Below are 27,211 nucleotides of genomic sequence, written 5' to 3'. Positions count from 1 at the left end.
TCTCCTATTTTTCTTCTGAGCTGATGGTACAGGCCGGGTTACCTAGGAAGCAGGCTGTGAGATGGAGTTTAGCCTTTTTAATATTAAGCAGTGCTTTTGGGATCAACACAGGTGGAAATGAGAAGGAAGCAGGAAGAGGCAAAGGAAGAAATCAATCTGTGATACAGCCCAAGGACCTCTTTACCCAAAGGCACTGGGGAGGTCTGGAAGATATTCTCAAAATGGCCTGCTGCTGCTGCTAAGTCACTTCAGTCGTGTCCGACTCTGTGTGACCCCATAGATGGAAGCCCACCAGACTCCCCTGTCCCTGGGATTCTCCAGGCAAGAACACTGGAGTGGGCTGCCATTTCCTTCTCCAATGTGTGAAAGTGGAAAGTGAAAAGTGAAAGTGAAGTCGCTCAGTCATGTCCGACCCTTAGCGATCCCATGGACTGCAGCCTACCAGGCTCCTCCATCCATGGGATTTTCTAGGCAAGAGGACTGGAGTGGCTTGCCATTGCCTTCTCCACAAAATGGCCTAAGATGGCCAAAACTCTACTCTTCCACGTCAATCAGTTTACTGGATATGGGCCACAACTAGGAAGGGGCAAGACGTCAGGAAAGGCAGATCTCTGCAAGCTTCACAGCCTTTGAAGAGGCTGCAGCTGAAGGCTGTCAGTCCACAGTGCTTCCGTACTTGTGAGGAAACAAGTCTTAGAGTGAAGGAAAAAGGGAGTGACCACAACTAACTCAACCAACACAGAGGGAAAACTTTTTTCACCTCTGACAGAGGGAAGCCACCCACAGACCTGAAGTTGTTCAAGATGAGGATAATGCAACACACTGCTGATCTGCATCTTATTCAACTGCTATATCCAGTACGGAAGGGCTCGTGACTTGCTCCCCTAGCACCAGGGACCGGTTTTGGGGATGACAATTTTCCCATGAACAGGTTGGGGGAGCAGGGAGGAGGGCAACAGGGGCGGGGGGTGGGTGGGTGATGGTTTTGGAATGATTCGAGTGCATTACATTTATCATGTACTTTATTTCTATTAGAGCATCCGGAAGAACTCATCCTCGAACATTACTGAGGAGTTAAAGAAAGCTCAAGGGGACTCCCTAGCCACAACATACTACATAGCAGGTCTCACCTACCTTCTGCCTCCTCTCTCTCATGATCTCAAAATCCTACTGCTGCTAATTAACTCTGAAACAACACAGCAGCAGAGATGAGGCTAGAGACTAACCTCTTGCTACACCATATTCAGGGGAGCTATTCCAAAGGAAAATAAGTGATCCTCACAATTACAGAGGATGCATTCAACCAAATACTAAATCAGAACACCTGAGAAGCAGTCCCCTGGGAAATAAACAAAAATATAGAAAACAGGAAATAATGTAAAACAACAGCAACCTGATTTGTATTTTCTGTGAGACGACGGGACATGTTATTGTCTCAATAACATGAGACAAGCTCATGAAAAACGGGCAATTTGAAAACAATATATAAAGTATAAACAAACCTAAAAATGGCAAATTGGGTACTGTCAAGTAAGTAGAATTTAAAGGATTTGTCCTGAGAACATATACAACTGAAAGGCAGGAAACAAACAGAAGCAATAAATAAATAATACATGAAAACTAACATAAATTTGAAGAAACTTCATTTTAGTCAGAAATCTTGCTCCTCTGTGTAAAGAAAGCACAAATGAAAGATGCTATGAGGGAACTGCTAACAGAGAGACTCTCCTACAAAGCTTCCTAAGGAGGTGGTGGTGCTGTTTTTAAAGAAAAGGATCAAACAACATCTCACTATAAAAACAATAAAGAGTTAAGAAAACAATTCTTTGTCAAAAGGAGATAATTCTGAGAGAAAAGAAATGTGAACCTGAAGTCCAATTTTTGAATTCTTGTATAATGGCAAAGCAAAGCCATTTAGAAATATGAAAAGAGAAATACCTATGAAAACTGAGAACACAGTAAGATCAAGCAAATATTTTTAATGGGAAGAGTCCTAATAAAGACTGGGCAGGAATAAAAGCAGAAAAAAAAAACCCCTCACTGTAGTCAACTTTAGTTGCTGGAAATTAATTCAGTGGTTAAGGGGAAAACAATGACACGAATAAGATAAATATATACATACTATACTTTTTAAAAGGCTGGGAAAGTAAAAGAGAATTTATTCTTGACACTGACAAAGAACAAGAAACTTCTAAGAAAATAAGACTTAAAAAAAAAATGAGACCATAAAGAACTGGAATAATATGAACAAACTAGGTTTAGCAATGAATAAAGCATTCTATAAATGAATTCCAAATTTCGCAAATACTAAAAGACTACCTATCTAAATATATGATGTACTCGGATACTAACAAAATTCAGGTTATTCAATGAAGAAGAAATTATGCCGCCAAATTCTCTGATCAGAATGTCATGAAATTACAAAATGATAAGAACAAAAGAACCATCTGAAAATGCAAACAACATCCTAATGTAATTCAGTGAGAAAGTTGAAATGGAAATTACAAATGACTGAGAAATATAAAATAGAGTGTGGAAAATCTAAACTGCTGGATGCTGCTAACACCAAACTCAGAACAAAAAATTATGATAAGAAAGTCTTATGCTATTAAACAATAAAAACTATGACAATCTGAGAATATACCACAAAAATCTAGGGGAAAAAAAGAAGTAAGCCACAGCAAGTCAAATAAAGTAATTAAGAAACATAAATATAGAAATTAAACACTAGAAAAAAATAAAAGAATCCCATGGGTACCAATGTAACAAATTTGAAGCTTATTAAAAAATCTCTTAACAATACCTCTAGCAAGTATTTTCTTTTTTTTAAAAAAAAGAGCATATAATAATATAATACAAAACAGTAATATAACCACGGTAGAAGAAACTTTTAAATTAACAGTATACAACCTCATGTCAAGAGTCTTCTTAATTATCAGCCAACTGCATCAAGTAGTATCATAATGTAAAACGGCCAAGCAGAATTCATTTCATGAATGTACAATGGATAAATGAAGGGAGACAATCATTTCTAAAGGGATATCTGACAAGATTCCACATCTACTACTGACCAAAATTTAGCAAAATATAAATAGGAGGAAATTCTCAGACCTAATCCAGAATATCCAAAAACTCATCCCAGAGGTCATATTTAAAGCACTCCTATTAAACTCAGAGGAAAAAAAATAAAGATTTCAATCATTTCCACCAGTTTCGAACACTGTTATGAAGGTGCCAGATTTAGTGACGCTTACAAATATATTAAAACAGAAAGAAAAGGGACATTTTCAGAGATAGATTCACAGATTTCTTCATAGGAACTAGATTTTACTGCCAAAAAACACCTGGTACAGCAGTATTATAGAAAGAAATATCATTAAACAGGAAAGGACAAATTGATCAAAGAAACTGAAAAGGCATTTAAAAAACAGACCCATATATTGATAGAAATTTAGTACAAAAAAACAGTAGTAGTTTAAGAAAAGACCGAACTATAATTTACTACACACCTCTGGGTCAACTGGTTTTCTATTTGGGGAAAAATGAAGCCAGATATCCATGTTTTACACAAAAATAAAATTTAGATCTAAAGCTAAGAAACAAAATCATAAAAGGTTTAAAAACTGAATATTTTTATAACTGAGAAATGGGAAAGGCTGTTTTAACTTTATATAACAAAACCCACAAAAATAGCATTGTCTCAAAACAAAACAATTTCAATTTTCTATATATATCAAGTGATAGCTTAAACAATATATGAAGAAATGACAAACTGGTAGAAAATGTTTACAAATAAAATTAATATATAGTTGTCCATCAGTGTCCTCAGGGGTGGTTCTGGGACCCTTTGAGGATATCAAAATTCGGGGATATGCAAATCCCTCACATAAAATGGTGTGGTATTTGCATAAAACCTACACTTTTTTTTCCTGTATACTTTGTCATCTCTAGATTACTTAGTCAATATAATGTAAATGATACACACATAATTGTAATTACTATAAATGTTATAGAAACAGATGCCAGCAGAAGGAAATTCAAGTTTTGCTTCTTGAAACACACTAGAATTCTTTCCCCCGCAAATATTTCTGATTTGAGAAATGGTCCAGATGCAGATGGACTAACTGTTCTTATAACACAGAAAAAAGGCCTTAGAAAAAAAATGAGCAAAAAATGCACAGAATATAAACTGGCAATCCTTAGAAAAACTATTAAAGGAAATAAATACCTAATGTTTTCTAATAATCCAAGAAATGCAAAGTAGAATATGAAAACAATATTCTTCAATTATTAAATTAAACCTTTAAGATACTAATAATACGGTGTTGGTAAAGGATGGAGAAAAAATTTCATAAACTTCATGGAGAAATATGGTGAGGACAGCTTAATATTATGCCCTTTAACTAAGAACTGACTTAGACATTAAAAAGAATTAAACAAGGGAAGCTGCCTGAGTACAAGAAGTTTAAAAAGCAAGAGTTAAAAAAACACTATTTTTACATATATATAAAATATAAATGCTACACTTACATTCTGTAGTAAATATAGTTTGTATAGGCACAAAACAGGTTTGGAAAAGTACATACTGAATGGCTAGCGTGGTGAGTTGTAGAAGAGCAAAATTTAAAAATTTAAGTGGGGAAGTTTTATGTTTTTAACTCTTCTTCTGGTACCTTTAAGAGGTGGATGATGAGAAATATTAAGAATTTGCTGTCATCTTTTACCACTGCTTATAACATTTTTACTGTTTAACATTTCCCTGTTACTGCAGAAGCAGAAGATACTAAGAAGAGGTGGCAAGAATACACAGAACTGTACAAAAAAGATCTTCACGACCCAGATAATCACGATGGTGTGATCACTCACCTAGAGCCAGACATCCTGGAATGTGAAGTCAAGTGGGCCTTAGGAAGCATCACTATGAACAAAGCTAGTGGAGGTGATGGAATTCCAGTTGAGCTATTTCAAATCCTGAAAGATGATGCTTTGAAAGTGCTGCACTCAATATGCCAGCAAATTTGGAAAACTCAGCAGTGGCCACAGGACTGGAAAAGGTCAGTCTTCATTCCAATCCCAAAGAAAGGGAATGCCAAAGAATGCTCAAACTACCACACAATTGCACTCATCTCACACGCTAGTAAAGTCATGTGCAAAATTCTCCAAGCCAGGCTTCAGCAATATGTGAACCGTGAACTTCCAGATATTCAAGCTGGTTTTAGAAAAGGCAGAGGAACCAGAGATCAAACTGCCAACATCCACTGGATCATGGAAAAAGCAAGAGAGTTCCAGAAAAACATCTATTTCTGCTTCATTGACTATGCCAAAGCCTTTGACTGTGTGGATCACAATAAACTGTGGAACATTCTGAAAGAGATGGGAATACCAGACCACCTGACCTGCCTCTTGAGAAACCTGTATGCAGGTCAGGAAGCAACAGCTAGAACTGGACATGGAACAACAGACTGGTTCTGGGAAAGGAGTACGTCAAGGCTGTATATAGTCACCCTGCTTCTTTTACTTATATGCAGAGTACATCATGAGGAACGCTGGGCTGGAAGAAGCACAAGCTGGAATCAAGATTGCTGGGAGAAATATCAATAACCTCACATATGCAGATGATACCACCCTTATGGCAGAAAGTGAAGAGGAACTAAAAAGCCTCTTGATGAAAGAGAAAGAGGAGAGTGAAAAAGTTGGCTTAAAGCTCAACATTCAGAAAACTAAGATCATGGCATCTGGTCCCATCACTTCATGGCAAATAGATGGGGAAACAGTGGAAACAGTGTCAGACTTTATTTTTTTGGGCTCCAAAATCACTGCAGATGGTGACTGCAGCCATGAAATTAAAAGACGCTTACTCCTTGGAAGGAAAGTTATGAACAGCCTAGATAGCATATTAAAAAGCAGAGACATTACTTTGCCAACAAAGGTCCGTCTAGTCAAGGCTATGGTTTTTCCCGTGGTCATGTATGGATGTGAGAGTTGGACTGTGAAGAAAGCTGATTGCTGAAGAATTGATGCTTCTGAACTGTGGTGTTTGAGAAGACTCTTGAGAGTCCCTTGGACTGCAAGGAGATCCAACCAGTCCATCCTAAAGGAGACCAGTCCTGGGTGTTCATTGGAAGGACTGATGCTGAGGCTGAAACTCCAATACTTTGGCCACCTGATGTGAAGAGCTGACTCACTGGAAAAGACTCTGATGCTGGGAGGGATTGGGGGCAGGAGGAGAAGGGGACGACAGAGAATGAGATGGCTGGATGGCATCACCGACTCGATGCACATGAGTTTGGGTGAACTCCAGGAGTTGGTGATAGACAGGGAGTCACAAAGAGTCGGACACGACTGAGTGACTGATCTGAACTGACCTGTAACATGATTTACACACACAATCTTCACACATGCACATGCACATTGTGCCTTTTATATTCTGTATACAAGCATCTTTACTTTGCAATCCTCTTTACTACTTAAATTTCATTAATACCTGTATATTACTTTTATTATCAGAAAAATTATTCAAAAGTAATTTTTTCTTGGGCTTTAAAAAAATTCCAATGATTTATTTAAGTACATTGAAGGAGAGAGACAGAGACAGACAGAGAGACAGGCAGACACACAGAGGAATACAGGGGAAAAAAAGAAAGGAAAAGAACCTACCCGAATTATGAATCTGATTGCTGCACATCCAGAAGTCGCCATGACTTTTGCACTATTGGGGACGAGATTAAAAAGCGTAGGTACAATGGCTTCAGCGCCATGATCAAACTTGTTTCCCAAAACTGTTGAAAGATGGCTATAAAGGAAGACAAAAAGTGCTGTTTTAGAAAAATTGTTTAACATTAAATATAGGTAGGACCATATAATTTTAAAAGATTCTTTTACTGAATTAACTTAAAATTTTTATTTTAACCAGTTCTAAAATGATAGAACAAAAGAGAGAAAGGGAAGTGCAGGTATTATATATTTCTTTCTTTTCTCTGACCTTTTACTGTCTAGTGCAAAGTTGAATTTTGGCATTTTAAGCTTCTCTCTGCAATAGAGAAGCCATCTGATCTCAGAATTTAACCATTAACATGACAGGTAAAACACTCAGCTCTGACTTTCCTGATGTTTAGTCTTTATCCATCAGATATTTTCATTCTGATGCCCCAGGATCAATCTTACATTCAACATATTATACAAACAAGTTAAATCTTACCCAAATCAGCATTCTGCTATTTGTATTAACGGTACCACTACTATTTCAGTCACAGATACTTCCTGACATCTGTGGTATAGGATTTCAAAATTCTTGAATGAAAATAGAACTCTACCATACACTGGTTACCAGCTTCCCTGGTAAACAGATGGTAAAGAAAGGTGGTTCAGACGGTAAAGAATCTGCCTGCAATGCAGTATACCCGGGTTCAGTCCCTGGGTTGGGAAGCTCCTCTGAAGAAGGAAATGGCAACCCATTCCAGTATTCTTGCCTGGGGAAATTCCATGAACAGAGGAGCCTGTGCAGGAGGTCGCAAAGAATTGGACACAACTGAACAACTAACACACATACATTGACTGGAGCTTCCCAGGTGGCGCTAGTGGTGAAGAATCTGCCTGCCAATGCAGGAGACATAGGTTTGATCCCTGAGTAGGGAAAATCCTCTGGAGGAGGGCATGGCAACCCACTCTAGTATTCTTGCCTGGAGAATCCCATAGACAGAGGAGCCTGGCAGGCTACAGTCCACAGGATCGCATAGAGTTAAACATGACTAAAGTGTCTTAGCGTGCACAGATGCACTGGTTAGTTGGGTGACTCTGAACAAATGTGTCTTCTCTTTCCAAATTTGCAGTTAAACAACTAATCCAGCCTAATTAATTTAATATGGTTTAGTATGACTTTGGGTAAAACACTTAGGAAGAATGCTGTAAATACATTTCTGATGGTGCAGAATTGGTTAATTTCTATATAGTTATACCTTATTTAGAATACAGTTAGCTCCAAAATATCAGATTTCTGATTCAAAGCAGTACTCAGACCTATTTACTAGTGTTCATTTACACATTCAGTTTTCCCTGAAGCAGGGGAGGCCACCTGTGCCCTGATGTTGCTGTCTTCCTTTAAAGTGTGAGCCTTTTGCTCTGGTCAGCAGGTGATGTCCTTTGGAAGTAGCCTCATCTTTCCCAGCTTGTTAGGAGGGGTAGCCTGAGAATACTCAGCTTCCAGAGTAGCCTGAGCAGTATGATTCCTACACAATAGACTTTCTGGGGTCTCAAATGCATGCCCTGGGGGTTTGACAAGGTCTCTCCAGTTGGGCTCCTCAAACTTGAACCTGTCCCAGCCCATGCAGGTTCTGGGAATTGTTGTTTACCTCATGGTTTCCAGCAGCAGTTCTTTCCTGTCCCCAGGGAGTTGGACCTTTCCCATACACATATTAGTATTCAACTAGACTCGCGGATCCCCTATGCAGACTTCTATAGCTCTTTCTGCGTAGCTCTCTTCTCCCCTGTATTCTGCACTGAAAAGTTTAGCCACTTCAGCTTTCAGAATCTCCTATCTCTTCTCTTGTTTTTTCTTCAACTCAGTAAGACTGTCTTGCTCTGCCTGGGTTCTCCCTCCCCCTCCATGGTTCAGAAATGCATCCAGGTCAAAACTGTGCTGATGATCAGTGCTGAACAGGTCAAATGATCTGTTTCAAGAATTACAGTCCTGCTCTGTTTGCTGTCCATTATCTGTACACAGTTGTCTTATACATTTTCTCCAGTTTTCTGCAAGAGGGCTAATCCTATACTAGTTATTGCATCATGGCAAGAAGCGGAATTCTCACCATGAAGTATTTTTCAAGGTTACGATCTGCAGATTTTTGTTTTGTTTTGCTATCAAGAGATACTCAATTATTTTGGTATATTGACTTCTATCTAGCAACCATGCTACATGGTCCCTTAATTATAATCATTTATTAATTCTTGTCTTTTTCTACATGGATAATTATATCATCTGTTAATAAGGGCAGTTTTGTTCCTTTTCTTGCAGTCCTCATAGTTTTTATTTCCTGAGCTTTTTAGTTTATCTTTTTCTGTTCTGACTAGGACATCTAATATGATCCGGATTATAAATACTAATAGTGTGTATCTAAGTGTTCCCTCTCTCCAAAGGAAGGCTTATACAACAATATATACAACAAATATTTTTTTGGGTCGGGAGCAACAGTAAAAGGAGTTCAAGTGTTCTACCATCCTTAAATTGTAGAAAAATATAAACATACTGAATAGGTTTAGACTTTGATAAGTTAATGATGTATGTTACAATTCAAGGACAATTGCTAAAATGTCAGAAATAAAAAGCTTAATATCCAAATTAGCAAAGAGAATGTTACATAAGAGCCACTTCTTAGACCCATTCATCTGTTTCTTACACTCACAGAGTTAGTGACCAAAAATCTACCAGTAGACTTTTGACATATAAACACATTTCAAAGTTGGTATAAAGTACTATTAAGAAAGATTTTCAAATCACGCAAATTTAACCCTTCTGCAGTTTTTGGATCATGCTTTAGGGGGGTTATCCTACTAGTGCTTTACTGAATGAGCAACTCAATCAATGAGCACAAAATTAATTCATAAAAAATACTTATCACAAAAAGTATACTTACGCTACAGTAATGCAAGCTTCTCTAACCACTTGGGATCTAAGATCCTTAGCTGAAAGCTTAAGTGCTCCATCCAACAAGCGTAAATGCTGGAAAAAGCAATCATATTGTGCAGCTCCAGCAACAAGCAATGATCGAATTTTCTTTAGCTGAAATAAAGAAAATTTTCATTACTGACATTAAAAAGTAAAGCAGTATTAAAAAAAACTGCCTAAACATTATTTGAACAAAATTTTTTAAGTTTTCATTAGGTTTTATAACTATATTCAGACATTTTAACAGCATTAAACATAAATAAACATGTGAAAAAACAAACAAAACAGGTTTCTGGAAAAGAATATTACAGATTTAGTTATACGTATAATAGACATATATAATGTTTGAGTATACAAATAAATCTTAAAGTTTTAAGGGAGTCTATTTAAAATTGTGACAAAAGACACACTCAGGTGCACGTCTGTGCTTACACACAGAAGTTAAAAGTTTACCTAAATAATACCCATTATTATGCAGAATCTCATATTAATTTTGGAGAAGGCAATGACAACCCACTCCTGTTCTCTTGCCTGGAAAATCCCATGGATGGAGGAGCCTGGTGGGCTACAGTCCATGGGGTCGTGAAGAGTCGGACACGACTGAGATACTTCACTTTCACTTTTCACTTTCATGCACTGGAGAAGGAAATGGCAACCCACTCCAGTGTCCTTGCCTGGAGAATCCCAAGTATGGGGGAGCCTGGTGGGCTGCCGTCTATGGCGTCACATAGAGTCGGACACGAGTGAAGTGACTTAGCAACAGCAGCATATTAATTTCTGAACTTTTCTAAAATTTTTAAGATATCTTTAAAAGTTAAAAAAGATGAACTAAAGATGGAAAGTATAAAAATAAAATATTGTGGATATTAAAAAAATAGTTGAAAGAATATTATATAACCTTAAGTGTATATAAGGAAAGAAACTATCGTAAGCAGAAATCAGGAGGCATCTAAATGAGATTAACTAAAAAAATCACAAAATGGGAGGAAAAAATTATCTGCAACACAACAGTATATTACACAAGGAATGGCAATAAAGTAAAAAAATAGACAACCAAACATTACATTGGCTAAAATAAATACAAGGAAATGTGTTCAACCTTACTGCTGCTAAGTCGCTTCAGTTGTGTCCGACTCTGTGCGACCCCATAGACGGCAACCTTACTAGTGATAAGCAAATGCAAATTACAACAAAGACATACCATTTTCCTTCATTAGATGGGCAAAAGTTAAGACTCAATAACACCCAGTACCAGACCGGAAACAGATATTCTTACTAGATCATGAATGACTAATATCTTTGTTCAAAATATTTTGGCAATGTCTACTGAAATAAAACTGTATCTATTCTTTACCCGTCAACCTCATTTATAAAAATTTAACCTAAAAAATAAAAACACCACTGTTATGAATACACACAAAGATGTTATTGCAATATTGTTAATACACCAGAAAACAGAACAAGTTCATCTTACTTTCTAGAAACATACAGCCCACCAAAGCTGAATGAAGAATCAAGAGGTAATCTGAACAACGTGACCACTGACCATGAAAAACTTACAGAATCTGCAAGAAGAAAGCTCCCTGCAAATGCAAGTCCATGACAAGATGGTCTCACTGAGGAATTCTACCAAACACACAAGAAAGAACTTATACCAAACCTTCTCAAACTCTTCCAAAAAGAGGGATTTCCCTAGTAGAAAGGCTAAGATGCTGCACTCCCAATGCAGGGGGCCTGAGTTCAATCCCTGGTCAGGCAACTAGATACCACATGCCACAACTAAAAGAGTCCCCATGTCACAACTAAGACTTGGTGCAGTCAAATAAACAAAACAAGAAGAAAAATTCTCCCAAAAGACTAAAGTAGAGGGAACCTTCCCAAAGTAATGCTATGAAGCCACCATCACCCTACTACCAAAACCAAAGACACTACCAAAAAAGAAAATTACAGGCCAATATCTTCGATGAATAGAAATTTAAAAATCCTCAATAAAATATTAGCAAACTGAATCCAATCACATATGAAAAGGATCATACACCTTGATCAAACTGGATTCATCCCAGGGTCACAAGGATGGTTCAACATATGCAAATCAAACAATGTGACATAGCACATCAACAAAAGAAATCACATGATCATCTCAATAGATACAGCAAAAACATCTGACAAAATTCAACAACCATTTACGATAAAAACTCTTACCAAAGTGGGTATAAAAGAAACATATCTCAACATATCTCAATAAAAGCTATTTATGACAAACTTACAGCCAATGGTTTATGACAAACCCAAACTCAACACTCAAGGGTAAAAAGCAGAAAACACTGCCATTAAAATCTGAAACAAGACAAGGATGCCCACTCTACCACTTCTGTTCAACACAGTATTTATTAGAACTCTTAGTAATAGGAATCAGACAAGAAAAAGAAATAAAAGGTATCCAAATTTGAAGGGAAGAGGTAAAATTGCCATCACATGCAGGTAACATGATTTTATAGAAAACCCTAGAGACGCCACACTAAAACGATTACAACTACTCAATGGATTCAGCAAAGCAGCAGGATAAAAGATTAACATACGGAAACCTGTTGGATTTCTTTATACGAACAATGAAATATCAGAAAGTAAAAAAAAAAAAAAAAACAAAACTTTTAAAATCACATCCATGGTGGCTTAGACAGGAAAGGATCTGCCTGTGTTTGACCCCTGGGTCGGGAAGATCCCCTGGAGAAGGAAATGGCAACCCACTGCAGTACTCTTGCTGGAAGAATTCCATGGACAGAGGAGCCTGGCAGGCTACAGTTCATGGGGTCACAGAGAACTGGATACAACTGAGGGACTAACACTTTCATTACATATATATATACATATATGTATATATTACATACACACACACCTAGAAATAAACCTGACCAAGGAGGTAAAAGACATTCACTGAGAACCATAGCACATTGATAAAGGAAACCGTAGATGAATCAAAGAAATGAAAAGCTATCCCATGCTCTTGGACTGGAAGAATGAATATTGTTAAATGGCCATACTACAAAAGCAATCTACAGATTTAATGCCATCCCTACCAATTTAGATTCCTACCAACAGTGCCCAAGGGTTCCTTTTACTCCACAACTATGTAACCCAAAGGAAAGCCATGGCACTGGGACATCAATGAAGCTCAACAAGTAACACAGGTGGAGACACTAGCAAATGGATGAGACAGACTCTTCCTGAACAGCAAAACAGAAAAAAATACACCCTGCAAAAGGCCTATTATCTCAATTTGTTTTCCAGAGCGAAATGCTACTTATCAGATTCTATTTCACAAGCAAATACCAGATAGAACTACTACTAAATTTCCAAGTTTCTGAAAAAGAACACTGGGGGGAAAAGAGAAAGAGATAAGAAAATAAAAAATAGAACACTTACGGCATTGGCACGCTGATCCCAGTCGTGTTTGTCATCTGACAAAATTTCCCTGATTTTATTTAATGTTTCTTCAAGTTCTCGACTAGAATAGATCTTAAAAGAAAAGATGCAAAATGAAAACATTAGTATTTCTTGCCACAACAAAATGACGCCCTGATGTTTAAAATAATCATTTAAATAACAGTATTTTTCCCATTTTAGCACCATTTTTTAAATGAAGAATGGAAATACATTACAAACAATAATAAAATACAATGCTTTGTCTTCCTTACCAGTTACGTAGGTAAGGGTATCTTCTCCACTCTTAAGTAACTTCAAATATACCCTTAAAATGCTTTGTCATTTAAAAACAAAATACAAATATCCTACAGATTAGTAAGAATGATTCCTCAAAATGACTTCAGGTATATAATAAACCTATTGCATTCACAGAGTGAAAAAGTTGGCTTAAAGGTCAACATTCAGAAAACTAAGATCATGGCATCCAGTCCCATCGCTTCATGGCAAATAGTTTGGGAAACAGTGGAAACAGTGACAGATTTTATTTTGGGGGGCTCCAAAATCACTGCAGATGGGGACTGCAGCCATGAAATTAAAAGATGCTTACTCCTTGGAAGGAAAGTTACGACCAACCTAGACTACATGTTAAAAAGCAGAGACATTATTTTGCCAAGAAAGGTCTGTCTAGTCAAGGCTGTGGTTTTTCCAGTAGTCATGTATGGATGTGAGAGTTGGACTATAAAGACAGCTCAGCACCAAAGAATTGATGCTTTTGAACTGTGGTGCTGGAGAAGACTCTTGAGAGTCTCTTGGACTGCAAGGAGATCCAACCAGTCCATCTTAAAGGAAATCAGTCCTGAATATTCATGGGAAGGACTGATGCTGAAGCTGAAACTCCAATACTTTGGTCACCTGATGCATTGGAAAAGATTCTGATGCTGGGAAAGATTGAAGGCAGGAGGAGAAGGGGACGACAGAGGATGAGATGGTTGGATGGCATCACCGACTCAATGGACGTGAGTTTGAGTAAACTCGAGGAGTTGGTGATGGACCAGGAGGCCTGGCGTGCTTCAGTCCACGAGGTCACAAAGAGTCGGACACCACTGAGCGACTGAACTGAACTAAATTGCATTCATATATTGATATATATTTGTTTTAGGTTAATACCTCCTCCACCCCTGTCCAGGCTAGACAGCAGCCAGAAGAGATGCTCACTTTTTTCCCCTCTGGAGCTAACTGCCAAACACCTTTCACTCACTTAACAAGTGTTCACATAACAAGGAGGCAATATTCTAGGCATAAAGGACACTATGGTTAGCAAAAAATAGGCATGGTTTTTGCCTCAGGTGCATATAATCTAGTCAAGAGAGAAAAGAATTTTTCAAATGATATAAAATATGAAATTACAAATAGAAAGTACCGCCAAGGAGAATTACACACTATCATGAAAGTGTACATATAAGAGGGAAGTGAACTAGTGAGGAAAGTCAAACTTGAATTGAGGCAGATATCATCAGACAAAACAGAGATCGGTGAACAGCATGTGCAAAGGCCCTGAAAGAAACGGAAAGAAGACCAAGCACAGTAGTAAAGAGTGCAAAGGAAACCAGGCGAAGAGCCAGTGACCCAGGCCTAAGTCAGTCAGCACACAGGATTTCTCTACATCACAGTCAAGGTTCAGAGGTGGGCATGTGACCCAAAACAGTTTGAGTAGAATGAAATACAAGTTTTACATGGTCAACCAGGAAAAGAGACAAGAGTGTAGTGAGGGTGTGAGGCTCAAACAGCTGCAGCCATATTGCTGACAGCAAGGGAAGACAATGTAGAAGGATCCAGAAATAAGACCTAACAAAGAACAGGGTTCTGGATATCATTTGAGTGGTATACACGGAAACGTCAAAATGGCCCTGCTTATGTTTTTCACTTTTATCAGCCATTAAATTTCCTTTTTACTTAAAACAAAACAAAAACTTGCCAGAAACAAGAGTACAAAGGGGAGCAAGGCATGAGACAAGGTGGAAGAGGTCAGAGGGGGACCAGATAACGTTGTGTTAGAGAAGGACCACTGGAGTGTCTAAGCCTTTCCTGCCTCCTGCTTTCCCTGCTAAGGTAGGAATCAGTAGGAATAATTTCTAGGTGTCTGATTCTTGTAACTGATTAAGCATTGATTTCCACATGAAACACTGAAAAGAGTACATTTGAAAGGAGAAGATCATGAATCCAGTTGTGCACAGGTTGAATCTGAGATGCCTCAGAGACATCTAAAAGAACATGTCAAAGAAACAACTGGTGGAAAAATTACTTTCACAGTAAAGAGACGTTTGGCTTAGAGATAAAAACATAAGCATTACCTATGTAAAGGCAGGAATTAAAGCCATAGATTTGAAGGAAGTGACTTAGTAAGAAAATGGAGAGTAAGAAGAGAGACCTAACACTAACCCTTAAGAAATCTCAAATATTCAACAGTCAAATAAAGAAGGATGTAGCTATAAAGGAGAAAAGAAGCAGACAGAAAGGGGGTAAAAATGAAAGAACACTGTTCACAAGCACTTTTAAAAAAAATAGCAGATATACTGAGACACTGTAATGTAATATGACTCAACGATACGGATTTAATTTTATCTCAGCCTCACTGAAAAATCACTTGAACATCCAATTGTACCAATAAATAATAATTTGATAATAGTAAGTCAAGTATTTTATTTATGCAGTCAACTCAGGAAAAAAAGGGACAAAAACAAGTGATTATAACAGGGAATATGCATGGGGAATGCCACATTACTGGTACCCTTACCTGAACAGAAGGGACATCTGTAAAAGCTTTTATAAAATCATCCTCATCAACTGCTCCGGCACCTCCTTCCTTAGAAGCACCTGATAATTAAAAAGAATAAAAAAATGTTTTGAAGTTTACTTTTAAGCATTTTAGCACCATGAATGCCATGAAAAAATTAATTCTTTTGATATGAAAAAGGCATAATTTTGAGACATTCCATTTTATAAGACATTAAAAACTCTTCAACTTCTCAGAAAAGAGAAGGTACTTAGTAGTAGTTGATTAACTCTCTATAAGGTACTAGACGAGGGTGGTAATAGAATCCAAACTATACGAACAGAGCCCTCTCACCCTTTGTTCAATGAAACAGCAAGGACACAAGAAATACAGGTAAAAGGACAAACACTTAAAAAGAGGAACAGTTTAAGTGACAATGTCACTATTGATGGCAAATAAGTGAGGCAGAGGATCCATGTGTGCTGCAGTGGTCAGGAAAGCAAATGCGAAAAAAATGAGGGTTTTCAAATTAACTTCAAACAAAGTAAACTTAATAAGCAGTACTTATTTAAAAGACACTAATTAACATAAAAAGAAATGCAAAAGGGCAAAATGGTTGTCTGAGGAGGCCTTACAAATAGCTGAGAAAAGAAGAAAAGCTAAAGGCAAAGAAATACCCACTAGAATGCAGAGTTCCAAAGAACAGCAAGGAGAGGTAAGAAAACCTTCCTCAGTGAACAATGCAAAGAAATAGAGGAAAACAAGAGAATGGGAAAGACTAGAGATCTCCTCAAGTTCAGAGACACCAGTAGAACATTTCATGCAAAGATGGGCACGATAAGGAACAGAAATGGTAAGGACCTAACAGAAGCAGAAGTTATTAAGAAGAGGTGGCAAAAATACACAGAAGAACTGTACAAAATAGACGCTCAAGACCCAGGTAACCACAAGAGTGTGATCACTCACCTAGAGCCAGACATCCTGGAATGTGAAGTCAAGTGGGCCTTAGGAAGCATCACTACGAACAAAGCTAGTGGAGGTGATGGAATTCCAGTTGAGCTATTTCAAATCCTGAAAGATGATGCTGTGAAAGTGCTGCACTCAATATGCCAGAAAATTTGGAAAACTCAGCAGTGGCCACAGGACTGGAAAAGGTCAGTCTTCATTCCAATCCCAAAGAAAGGCAATGCTAAAGAATGCTCAAACTACCACACAATTGCACTCATCTCACACGCCAGCATAGTAATGCTCAAAATTCTCCAAGTCAGGCTTCTACAGTATGTGAACCATGAAATTCCAGATGTTCAGGCTGGTTTTAGGAAAGGCAGAGGAATTAGAGATCAGATTGCCAACATCTGCTGGATCACAAAAAGCAAGAGAATTCCAGAAAAACATCTACTTCTGCTTTATTCACTAGGCCGAAGGCTTTGACGGTGTGGATCACAACAAACTGTGGAAAATTCTGAAAGAGATGGGAATACCAGACCACCTGAACTGCCTCCTGAGAAATCTGTATGCAGGTTAAGAAGCAACAGTTAGAACTGGACATGGAACAACAGACTGGTTCCAAATTGGGAAAGAGTACGTCAAGGCTGTATATTGTCACCCTGCTTATTTAACTTATATGCAGAGTACATCATGCAAAATGCTGGGCTGCATGAAGCACAAGCTATAATCACGATTGCTGGGAGAAATATCAATAACCTCAGATATGCAGATGACACCACCCTTATGGCAGAAAGCAAAGAACTAAAGAGTCCTGATGAAAGTGAAAGAGGAGAGTGAAAAAGTTGGCTTAAAACTCAACATTCAGAAAACTAAGATCATGGCATCTGGTCCCATCATTCCATGGCAAATAGATGGGGTAACAATGTAAACAGTGAGAGACTTTATTTTCTTGGGCTCCAAAATCACTGTAGATGGTGACAGCACCCATGAAATTAAAAGACGCTTACTCCTTGGAAGAAAAGCTATAACCAACCTAGACAGCATATTTAAAAGCAGAGACATTACTTTGCCAACAAAGGTCCATCTAGTCAAGCTCTTGTTTTTCCAGTAGTCATGTATGGATGTGAGAGTTGGACATCAGCAAAGCTGAGTGCCGAATAATTGATGCTTTTGAATGTGGTGTACTGTGGTGTTGGAGAAGATTCTTGAGAGTCCTTTGGACCACAAGGAGATCCAACCAGTCAATCCTAAAGGAAATCAGTCCTGAATATTCATGGGAAGGACTGATGCTGAAGCTCCAATACCTTGGCCACCTGATGTGAAAAACTGACTCACTGGAAGACTCTGATCCTCGGAAAGATTGAAGGCAGGAAGACAAGGGGACAACAAGGAGGAGATGGTTGGATGGCATCACCAACTCAATAGACATGAGTTTAAACAAGCTCCGAGAGTTGGTAATGGACAGGGAAGCCTGGATTGCTGCAGTCAATGAGGTTGCAAAGAGTTGGACACGACTGAGCAACTGAATGACTGAACTGAACTGAATTCAGCTATTGTCTTATAGCTCTTTTATATTCCGTGATACTGGGCCTAGAATCAAGCAAAACACTTTTTTGTGCTAATTCTAATGGTTTAGAATGGTTTCTTGTTAAACTGTGTCAATGCAGGTGTTGAAAGACCAGAAGCTGAAGGGAAAAGGAACCTGTTCCTTCCTAAGTGTTTCCTATTCTTGTCAGTAAACCCTAGCAACCCTGGTGGGACACTCACTTCAATAGCAGTTACAGACAGCAGTTTGTCTAACAATCACTGAACCAGTTCATCATGCCTCTCAGAGACACAGGATGGCTACACCTGCCCCTCAGCAGTCTGAGTCACAGGTCCGCAGGGCCTCTCCTCCAAGTCTCTACAGTTTAATCATTTTTACCTCCTCATTTTATTCTTCCAGTTTCAGTGGTAGGAGCTAATTACTGTGATTGGCTACCTCCATGTTACTTTAGTAGTTTTCTTTTTATATTTTTAATTCATCGATATTCATTTAACAAATTATATTAAATTCTCTCTGTAAAACTAACTTGTGGATTCTGTCTTCTGACTGAACCCTGGCTGGTAACTCTACTTATTACTTATTTCTTCATGGTAAAAACCCAACACATGAAATGACTTTCAAATACATGAGGTATATATTCCAATGGAAAATTATTTTAAAATATCCCTGATTAAAAAATTAAATAGAAAATATCTCTCCAATGAAGTTTATCATTTACCAAAGGAAATATTAGTATTTCAAAACTGCATTTAAAAAAATAATATCATTCAAATAAAAAAAAAACCCCTCAGGATTTCCAAAAGTATGTAAAAAGTGCCTTATCTTAAAAAAAAAACTCTGAAGGCTTTTATGAGTTTTAACAGCAACAAGAAATGGACCACAGAGCAGGATAACATAAAGTTTAAGGCAATATAAAATTGCAAATTAAAAGTAATGACAACTGGATAAACTAAAAGAGAATAAATGCATGCTTACCATTGGAAATTCAATTACAAGAGGAAATAAACTATATAATTTCCTAGATATTAAAAAGTTCAAGAAAATAAAATTCTCAACGCAACCCCATAATTAGTACAATTAACTGATTACCTGAAAAAATCAACAAAAGCAAAGAAACAAAAAGTATGATACCAACCATATTATTTTAATATCTTACAACATGCATTCATTTACAAATCTCTTAATAGGGGAAGGGTTTATTGTTTCTGACAATGGATCCCTTGATAGTACTGCACAGAGATGAAATTTTACAATTTCTTCTCAAAAAAATTTTTTTGGCTATGCCAAAAGACATGATAGATCTTACTTTCCCAAACAGAAACTGAACCCATGTTCTCTGCAGTGGAAGCATGGAGCTCTAACCAAAGGACTGCCAGGGAATTCCCCAGCAATCTATCACAGTTGTCTAAGTCACTGGACAGAAATTTCTTTAGGGACTTGTCCTTCTCCAGTGATGGATATTCAAGATGGTGGAGTAGAAGGACGTGTAGAATAACAGGCAAGTTTAACCTTGGAGTTACAAAATGAAGCAGGGCAAAGGCTACCAGAGTTTTGCCAAGAGAATGAGCTGGTCATAGGAAACACCCTCTTCCAACAACACAAGAGATGACTCTACACATGGACGTCACCAGATGGTCAATACCGAAATCAGGCTGATGATATTCTTTGCAGCCAAAGATGGAGAAGCTCTATACAGTCAGCAAAAACAAGACTGGGAACTGACTGCGGCTCAGATCATGAACTCCTTATTGCCAAATTCAGACTTATGTTCAACAAAGTAGGGAAAACCACTAGGCTATTCAGGTATGACCTAATTCAAATCCCTTACAAGTATACAGTGGAAGTGAGAAATAGATTCAAGGGATTAGATCTAATAGAGTGCCTGAAGAACTATGGATGGAGGGTTCCTAACATTGTACAGGAGTCAGTGATCAAAAATAAACCCAAGAAAAAGAAATGCAAAAAGGCAAAATGGTTGTCTGAGGAGGCTTTACAAATAGCCGAGAAAAGAAGAAAAGCTAAAGGCAAAGGAGAAAAGGAAAGATATATCCATCAGAATGTAGAGTTCCAAAGAATAGTAAGGAGAGACCAAGAAAGTCTTCCTCAGTGATTAATGGAAGAAATAGAGGAAAACAATAGCATAGGAAAGACTAGAGATCTCTTCAAGAAAATTAGAGATACCAAGGGAACATTTCATGCAAAAATGGACAAAATAAAGGACAGAAATGGTATGGACCAAATAGAAGCAGAAGATATTAAGAGGAGGTGGCAAGAATACACAGAACTATACTATACAAAAAAGATCTTAATGACGTGGATAACCAAGACAGTGTGATAAGTCACATATAGCCAGACATCCTGGAGTGTGAAGTCAAGTGGGCCTTAGGAAGCATCACTACAACCAAAGCTAGTGGATGTTATGGAATTATAGCTGAGCTCTTTGAAATCCTAAAAGATGGTGCTGTTAAAGTGCTGTATTCAGTATGCCAGCAAATTTAAGAAACTCAGCAGTGGCCACAGGACTGGAAAAGATACGTTTTCATGCCAATTCCAAAGAAGGGCAAGGCCAAAGAATGTTCAAACTACCACACAATTGTACTCGTTTCACATGCTAGCAAGGTAATGCTCAAAATCCTTCAAGCTAGACTTCAACAGTATGTGAACCGAGAACTTCCAGATATCCAAACTGGATTTAGAAAAGGCAGAAGAACCAGAGTTCAAATTGCCAACATCCACTGGATTAGAAAAAGCAAAAGAATTCCAGAAAAACATCTACTTCTGCTTCCTTGACTATGCTAGATGGTGTGGATCACAACAAACTGTGGAAAATTCTGAAAGAGATGGGAATACCAGACCACCTGACCTGCCTCCTGAGAAATCTGTATGCAGGTCAAGAAGCAACAGTTAGAACTGGACATGGAACAACAGACTGGTTCCAAATTGGGAAAGAGTACGTCAAGGCTGTATATTGTAACCCTGCTTATTTAACTTATATGCAGAGTACATCATGCAAAATGCCGGGCTGGATAAATCACAAGCTGGAATCAAGATTGCTGGGAGAAATATCAATAACCTCAGATATGCAGATGATAACACGTTAATGGCAGAAAGTGTAGAGGAACTAAAGAGCCTCTTGATGAAAGTGAAAGAGGAGAGTGAAAAAGCTGGTTTAAAAGTCAACATTCAAAAAATGAAGATTATGGTATCTAGTCCCATCACTTCACGGCAAACAGATGGGGAAACAACGGAAACAGTGATAGACTTTATTTTCTTGGGTTCCAAAATCACTGCAGTGATTACAGCCATGAAATCAAAAGATGTTTGCTTCTTGGAAGAAAAGCTATGACAAACCTAGATAGTGTATTAAAAAGCAGACATTAGTTTGCAGACAAAGGTCCATAAAAAAGCTATCATTTTTCCAGTAGTCATGTACGGATGTGAGAGTTGGACCATAAAGAAGGCTGAGCACTCAAGAATTGATGCTTTTGAACTGTGGTGTTGGAGAAGATTCTTGAGAATCCCTGGATTGTACAGAGATCAAACCAGTCAATCCTAAAAGAAATCAACCCTAAAAGAAATCAACCCTGAATATTCATTGGAAGGACTGACACTGAAGCTAAAGCTCCAATACTTTGGCCACCTGATGCGAACAGCCAACTCATCAGAAAAGACCCTGCTGGGAAAGACTGAAGGCAGGAGGAGAAGGGGATGACAGAGGACGAGATGGTTGGATGGCATCACCAACTCAATGGACATGAGTTTCAGCAAACTCCAGGAGATGGTGAAGGACAGAGAAGCCTGCTGTGCTGCAGTCCGTGGAATTGCAGAGTCGCAACTAAGCCACTGAGCAACAACCTTATCCAGTAGTTCCTAAACATTCAACACAGTTTTCATAACAACTTTCTTTCCACAATTATTAATATATTTTGTTCCTTTATATATTAATACCATTTCTTGCAAAATACTTTGTTACAATATTAAGAGCAAACGAGCAACCATTAGGGAAGTCTGAGAACCAACATCTGACTCCTGGAAAGTATACATCTCAACTGGTACAGGAGACCTGCACAGAAACACCACAGCAGAGCCAGTTATCCTTAGTGTGCTCAAGAATGGAAAGCAGCAAGTTCTACAGACAAATGGAGATGTGAAGGGGGAGCTCAGTACGAAGAGTCACTATAGTGTATATGCAATTTACTCAAGTGTCATGTACAATAGAATGCTAATGCCCATAGATCAGCCGGCCAGCCACAGCACAATGCCAAAGGCCTCAAGGGAATGCAGAGAATCTGACTAAACCCCAATAGGCCAGTGCCAATGACTAAAGACATACACAGGAAAGTCTAAGTTTGAAAGTCACAATTTACTCCAACCAGAGTGTCTTGATTATGTAGTAAATTCTGTCTTATCATGAGTAGGGTCAAATAAGCTAAGGGACAATAAAGTGGGAGCAGAAATTAAATGGCTTTTAGAAGTCCTACAGAAGAGGGACTTCCCTGGTGGTCCAGTGGCTAAGTCTCTGTGCTCCCAATTCAGGGGGCCCAGGTTTGATCCCTGGTCAGGGAACTAGATCCCACATGCTGTAAGGAAGAGTTCACAATGCTACAGCCAGAAGATCCCATGTGCTGCAATTAAGACCCAGTGCAACCAAATAAATAAATTTTAAAAAAGAAGTCCTACAGAGATACAGAGACAAATCAGCCTTAGGGCTATCTCACATGTGACAGGTCTCTAAACCTGCACACAAATATTACCAAATTTGGTAAGGACTTGCATAGTTTGAATCCGTCCGTCCGTCCGTTCCGTCGCTCAGTCGTGTCCGACTCTATGCGACCCCGTGGACTGCAGCCTACCAGGCTTCTCCGTCCATGGGATTCTCCAGGCAAGAATACTGGAGTGGGTTACCGTTTCCTTCTCCAGGGGATCTTCCCGACCCAGGGATCGAACCCGGGTCTCCCGCATTGGAGGCAGACGCTTTAACCTCTGAGCCACCAGGGAAGCCCATAGTTTGAATAGTTGACCCTAATCTACCTTACTCTTACTTCTGAGAATCACTGTGGTTAAGCAGAAGTGCTGCTAACAGTGCGAAGATAGAGGCCATGCTGAGCTCTGCATTCTAACCTTTCTTATGTTCACATGTCTTACAAGGACACCTTTTTATAAACCTAGTTTGTGTAATGCTTTTCCTCACCTTCATCTTGACTGTTTGGCCTACAAAGTATTATAGGAAAAGGATCTCTGAATAGGAAATAAACCATGGAATCAATTGTTTCATTTCACATTCATCATTCCATTTTCTGATACAACTTTAAAAAGTTCACCTAAACATACTACAAAATCCCTTTAGCACCAGCAAGGAAATGAACTACATAGAAGAAAGTAAAAAAGAGTAATGGGCTTTCATGTCAAATATTACTGCAAGAAGAGGAGAACGGGCATATACACCAAGAGGAGATGTATTCAGATAAATTAAGTTTGAAAGCAGGAGCACAGGTAGAGGTTGGGCTGAAGGGACAAGCAAAGCTGGCTTCCAACTTGACTAAAGTTCTTTCAAATATAACTGGGTTAACAAATCACACCAGAAGATGTTAATGAGCTGAAACAGAACAGAAGAGCTTTGCCCAGTTGTCTGGTGGTGGTGGTTTGGTTGTTAAGTCGTGTCCGACTCTTGTGACCCCATGGACTGTAGCCTGCCAGGCTCCTCTGTCCATGGGATTCTCCAGGCAAGAATACTGGAGTGGGTTGCCATTTCCTTCTCTAGGGGATATTCCCGACCCGGGAATCAAACCCAGGTCTCCTGCACTGTAGCCAGATTCTTTACCAACTGACCTACAAGGGAAGCCCGCACAGTTGCCTAACCACTTTAAAACAGAGATCAGTAATTTTTTTGGTAAAGGACTAGAGAGTAAATATTGTAGACTCTGTGGGCCATGTGGTTTCTGTTGCAATTTCTCAGCTCTGCCATTATAGCCTAAAAGCAGCCACAGACAATATGTAAATAGTGAACAAGGCTGTATTCCAATAAAGCTCTACTTGTGGACACTGCAATTTGAATTTGATATAGTTTTCACATGTCAAACAATGTTCTTCTTTTGAATATTATTAGTCATTTAAAGATGTACAAAACATTCTTAGCTCATGGGTGAAATGAAGACAGACAGTTGGCTGGACTTGGCCTGTGTACTACAGTCTGCTGATCCCTGCTCCAGAATCTACTCTAAGCTGGTAATCACTTGCACTGGGAGGCACAGGGAGGGGAAGGGCAATTAGGGGGTACTGTCCTTCAGGAGACAGCACGGCTTCTCGTGTGCCAGACTGGCTAGAGCAGGCACTCTCAGAAATCTTCAAATACTACTTCTAGAGGTTCAAGTATAAAGAGAAAACTCCATTCTTGCCAGTACTTAACTACTAAGTATTCAAAGGTGAATGACGCCAAGGGTAAAGTAGTATGTTTTAGATATAGGAGCAAGGACAGCAAAGTCTTAGAGGTGGAAGGAGGCAGGTTCTTCCCATGCTCCAATGAAGCGACTAGCACTGAAGAGAAAGATAAATGCAGGAAAAACATGGAAGGAAATATGGCATGAACCTTGATAAAATTCATAAAACATCCGTAATTTTTCAAGAGAATTACGTTAATGAAACAACTATTGATGCTTTTGAAGAGTGCTATGAAAAGACAGAAGAGCTTTCTGGATCCTCAACTTTCTAAGGAAAGTAGGCTGAAAAAGACACTCAGCTGAAAACACAAGACCCTTCTAGGCAAAAGAAGAAAAGATTTTGGGAGGCAGAGCCGAGGGTCCAGGGCACAACCAACAACAGAGGAAAACAATGGTTTAGAGAAGCATACCCAAAGAGAGAATGAAACCTTGATGGAACATTCATGACACCTGAAGTAAGGGAACCTGACAGAAGATTCCTGTAGGATTTCAAATTGCTACAAATCAGCGACTATTATGACGTTCCTGTTCCTCCCTTTTTAAAATGAGAGTGTCTGTTGTGGTTTTTCCATGCTGGTACCACCATTATATGTTGACTATGTGGGGTGTAAGTAGATGGCTGTTTAGTTCAGAGGCCTTAGGATGAAGAGGAGCCACCCAGAGGCCCACATGCATCTGGACCTGATGCAGATCACAAGATGATGGACTTTAAGCCTGACGGTATAATTAGGATGAGACTTTTGGGAAATGTCCATGAGTACCGCTTTGTATGTGGGAGACATGTGAATTACTGTGGTCAGAGGGCAAGCTGCAGGAGACTGCACAGAGAGCTATAAAAGCTGCTTTCATTGCTGACAATTGCTCATTTTATAATACAATTTTGCAGCTTTCCCTATTGAAAAGTGAACTTCCCAGGAAAGAGGTGCAGAGGAGTAACTGAGAATTCTAGTTGAGACAAGACCTAGGATGGGCTGAAGAGGTCCCTATCTGGTGATTTTCCAGTGTGTAGCATAAATAAATTTCCTCTGAGGAAAGCTTCTGGAACCTCCAATTTGGACCTGAAGGACCAATTTAATCGAAGGACCCAGTTCAAGCAATGAACTAACAAATCAAAGTTCAAATATGTTGAATCCTTGAACAAAACAGAATTGAACTGTATGGGTCCACTTACATATAGTTTTTTAGAATTTATTTAGTTTTTAAAAAATACTCAAGTCTACACTTTATTTACTTATTTTTTTGGCTGCACGGCATGCAGGATCTTAGTTTCCCAACCAGGGATTGAACTTGGACCCCTGGCAGTGAAAGCATAACGTCCTAACCACTGAACCACAAAGGAATTACCCTAGAATTTTTTAAGACAAATAATGCAGTACTACATAATGCATGGTTTGCTGAATCCACAGGTGTAGAACTGCAAATAGGGAGGACTGACTAGGGGACCTGAGTATCCGAGGATTTGGGTATTTGCGGTGGGTCCTGGAACCAACGCTCATAGATACCGGGGGATGACTATACACAAAAGGGCAAACCATTACGAATTAAGTCACAGGGAACAAAGAACAGAATTTTAGAAGTGCAGATATGAGAACTGTCTAGTTACAGACTACAGAATATTAATAGATGTGGGTATAATGTTTAAAGAAATAATATGGATAAAATCACAAAGATGCCAATCAACAAAAGATAACAGGAATAAACAGATAATTGGGGGGGAGGAGAATGCAGTAATACAACTATTTAAATTCAAACAAAACCAACTTTGACTGAAAAATTAAACAAAAGAAATATTTAGAGAACTAGAAGATACACCTGAATAAACTACTCAGAATGTGGCAGAGAGAAACAGGGATACAGAAGTATCTGAAAAGACATGAAGGACAGCATGAGAAGTTCTAATCTCTATCTAATCGGAGTGCCTCAGAGAGAGAGAGAATGGAAATGTTCACAAAAAGATAATGGCTGTGAACTTTCAAGATTCATGAAAACCAGGAATCTATAGACTCGGGATGCACAACATAACCCAAACAAGATAATTAAAAAGAAACCCACACCTAGAACTCTGTGGTGTAACTGCATAACACCAAAGAGTCAGTCACCAGAGAAAGAAGAGATCACCTAGAATGGAACAGACCTCTCCAAAGCAACAGTGGGAGCCCGAGAATACATTAATATCCTCAAAGTTTTAAAAGAAAGAACTGTAAATCTAACTGTGTACTTAGGCAAATTAATCTTTAAATAAGAATACAAGTGGAAAAAAGTAATGCACTGAAAATGAAGAAAACAAAACATTACCTAAGGATGATCTGATTATCTCAATCAGAGGTTGGCAAACATTTTCTGAAAAGGGCCAGATAAAAAATATTTCAGGCCTCACGGTGTGTGGTGCAATTACTCAACTCTTCACAAATGAATGATTATGG

The 27,211-nt window shown here is 38.6% G+C and overlaps 1 protein-coding gene across 16 annotated transcripts in view; it reads right to left on the bottom strand.

The window, feature by feature from the left end:
* The window catches only part of CLASP2 (cytoplasmic linker associated protein 2), a 182,846-nt gene that overhangs the window by 86,933 nt on the left and 68,702 nt on the right, over positions 1-27,211 (bottom strand). For all 16 annotated transcript variants that reach the window (XM_055414697.2, XM_055414701.2, XM_055414704.2 and 13 more), the window contains 4 exons: positions 15,879-15,958; positions 13,085-13,177; positions 9,630-9,775; positions 6,658-6,793 (listed from right to left, as the gene is read on the bottom strand). In XM_055414697.2, the coding sequence (XP_055270672.2) occupies positions 6,658-6,793; positions 9,630-9,775; positions 13,085-13,177; positions 15,879-15,958 (455 nt within the window). The remainder of the gene's footprint in view (positions 1-6,657; positions 6,794-9,629; positions 9,776-13,084; positions 13,178-15,878; positions 15,959-27,211) is intronic.

The sequence above is a fragment of the Moschus berezovskii genome, chromosome 24 (assembly GCF_049115385.1).
Source record: "Moschus berezovskii isolate FMDL1 chromosome 24, NW_MosBer_1.0, whole genome shotgun sequence".
Classification (NCBI taxonomy): Eukaryota; Metazoa; Chordata; class Mammalia; order Artiodactyla; family Moschidae; genus Moschus; species Moschus berezovskii.
This window is presented reverse-complemented; position numbering and strand designations above follow the sequence as displayed.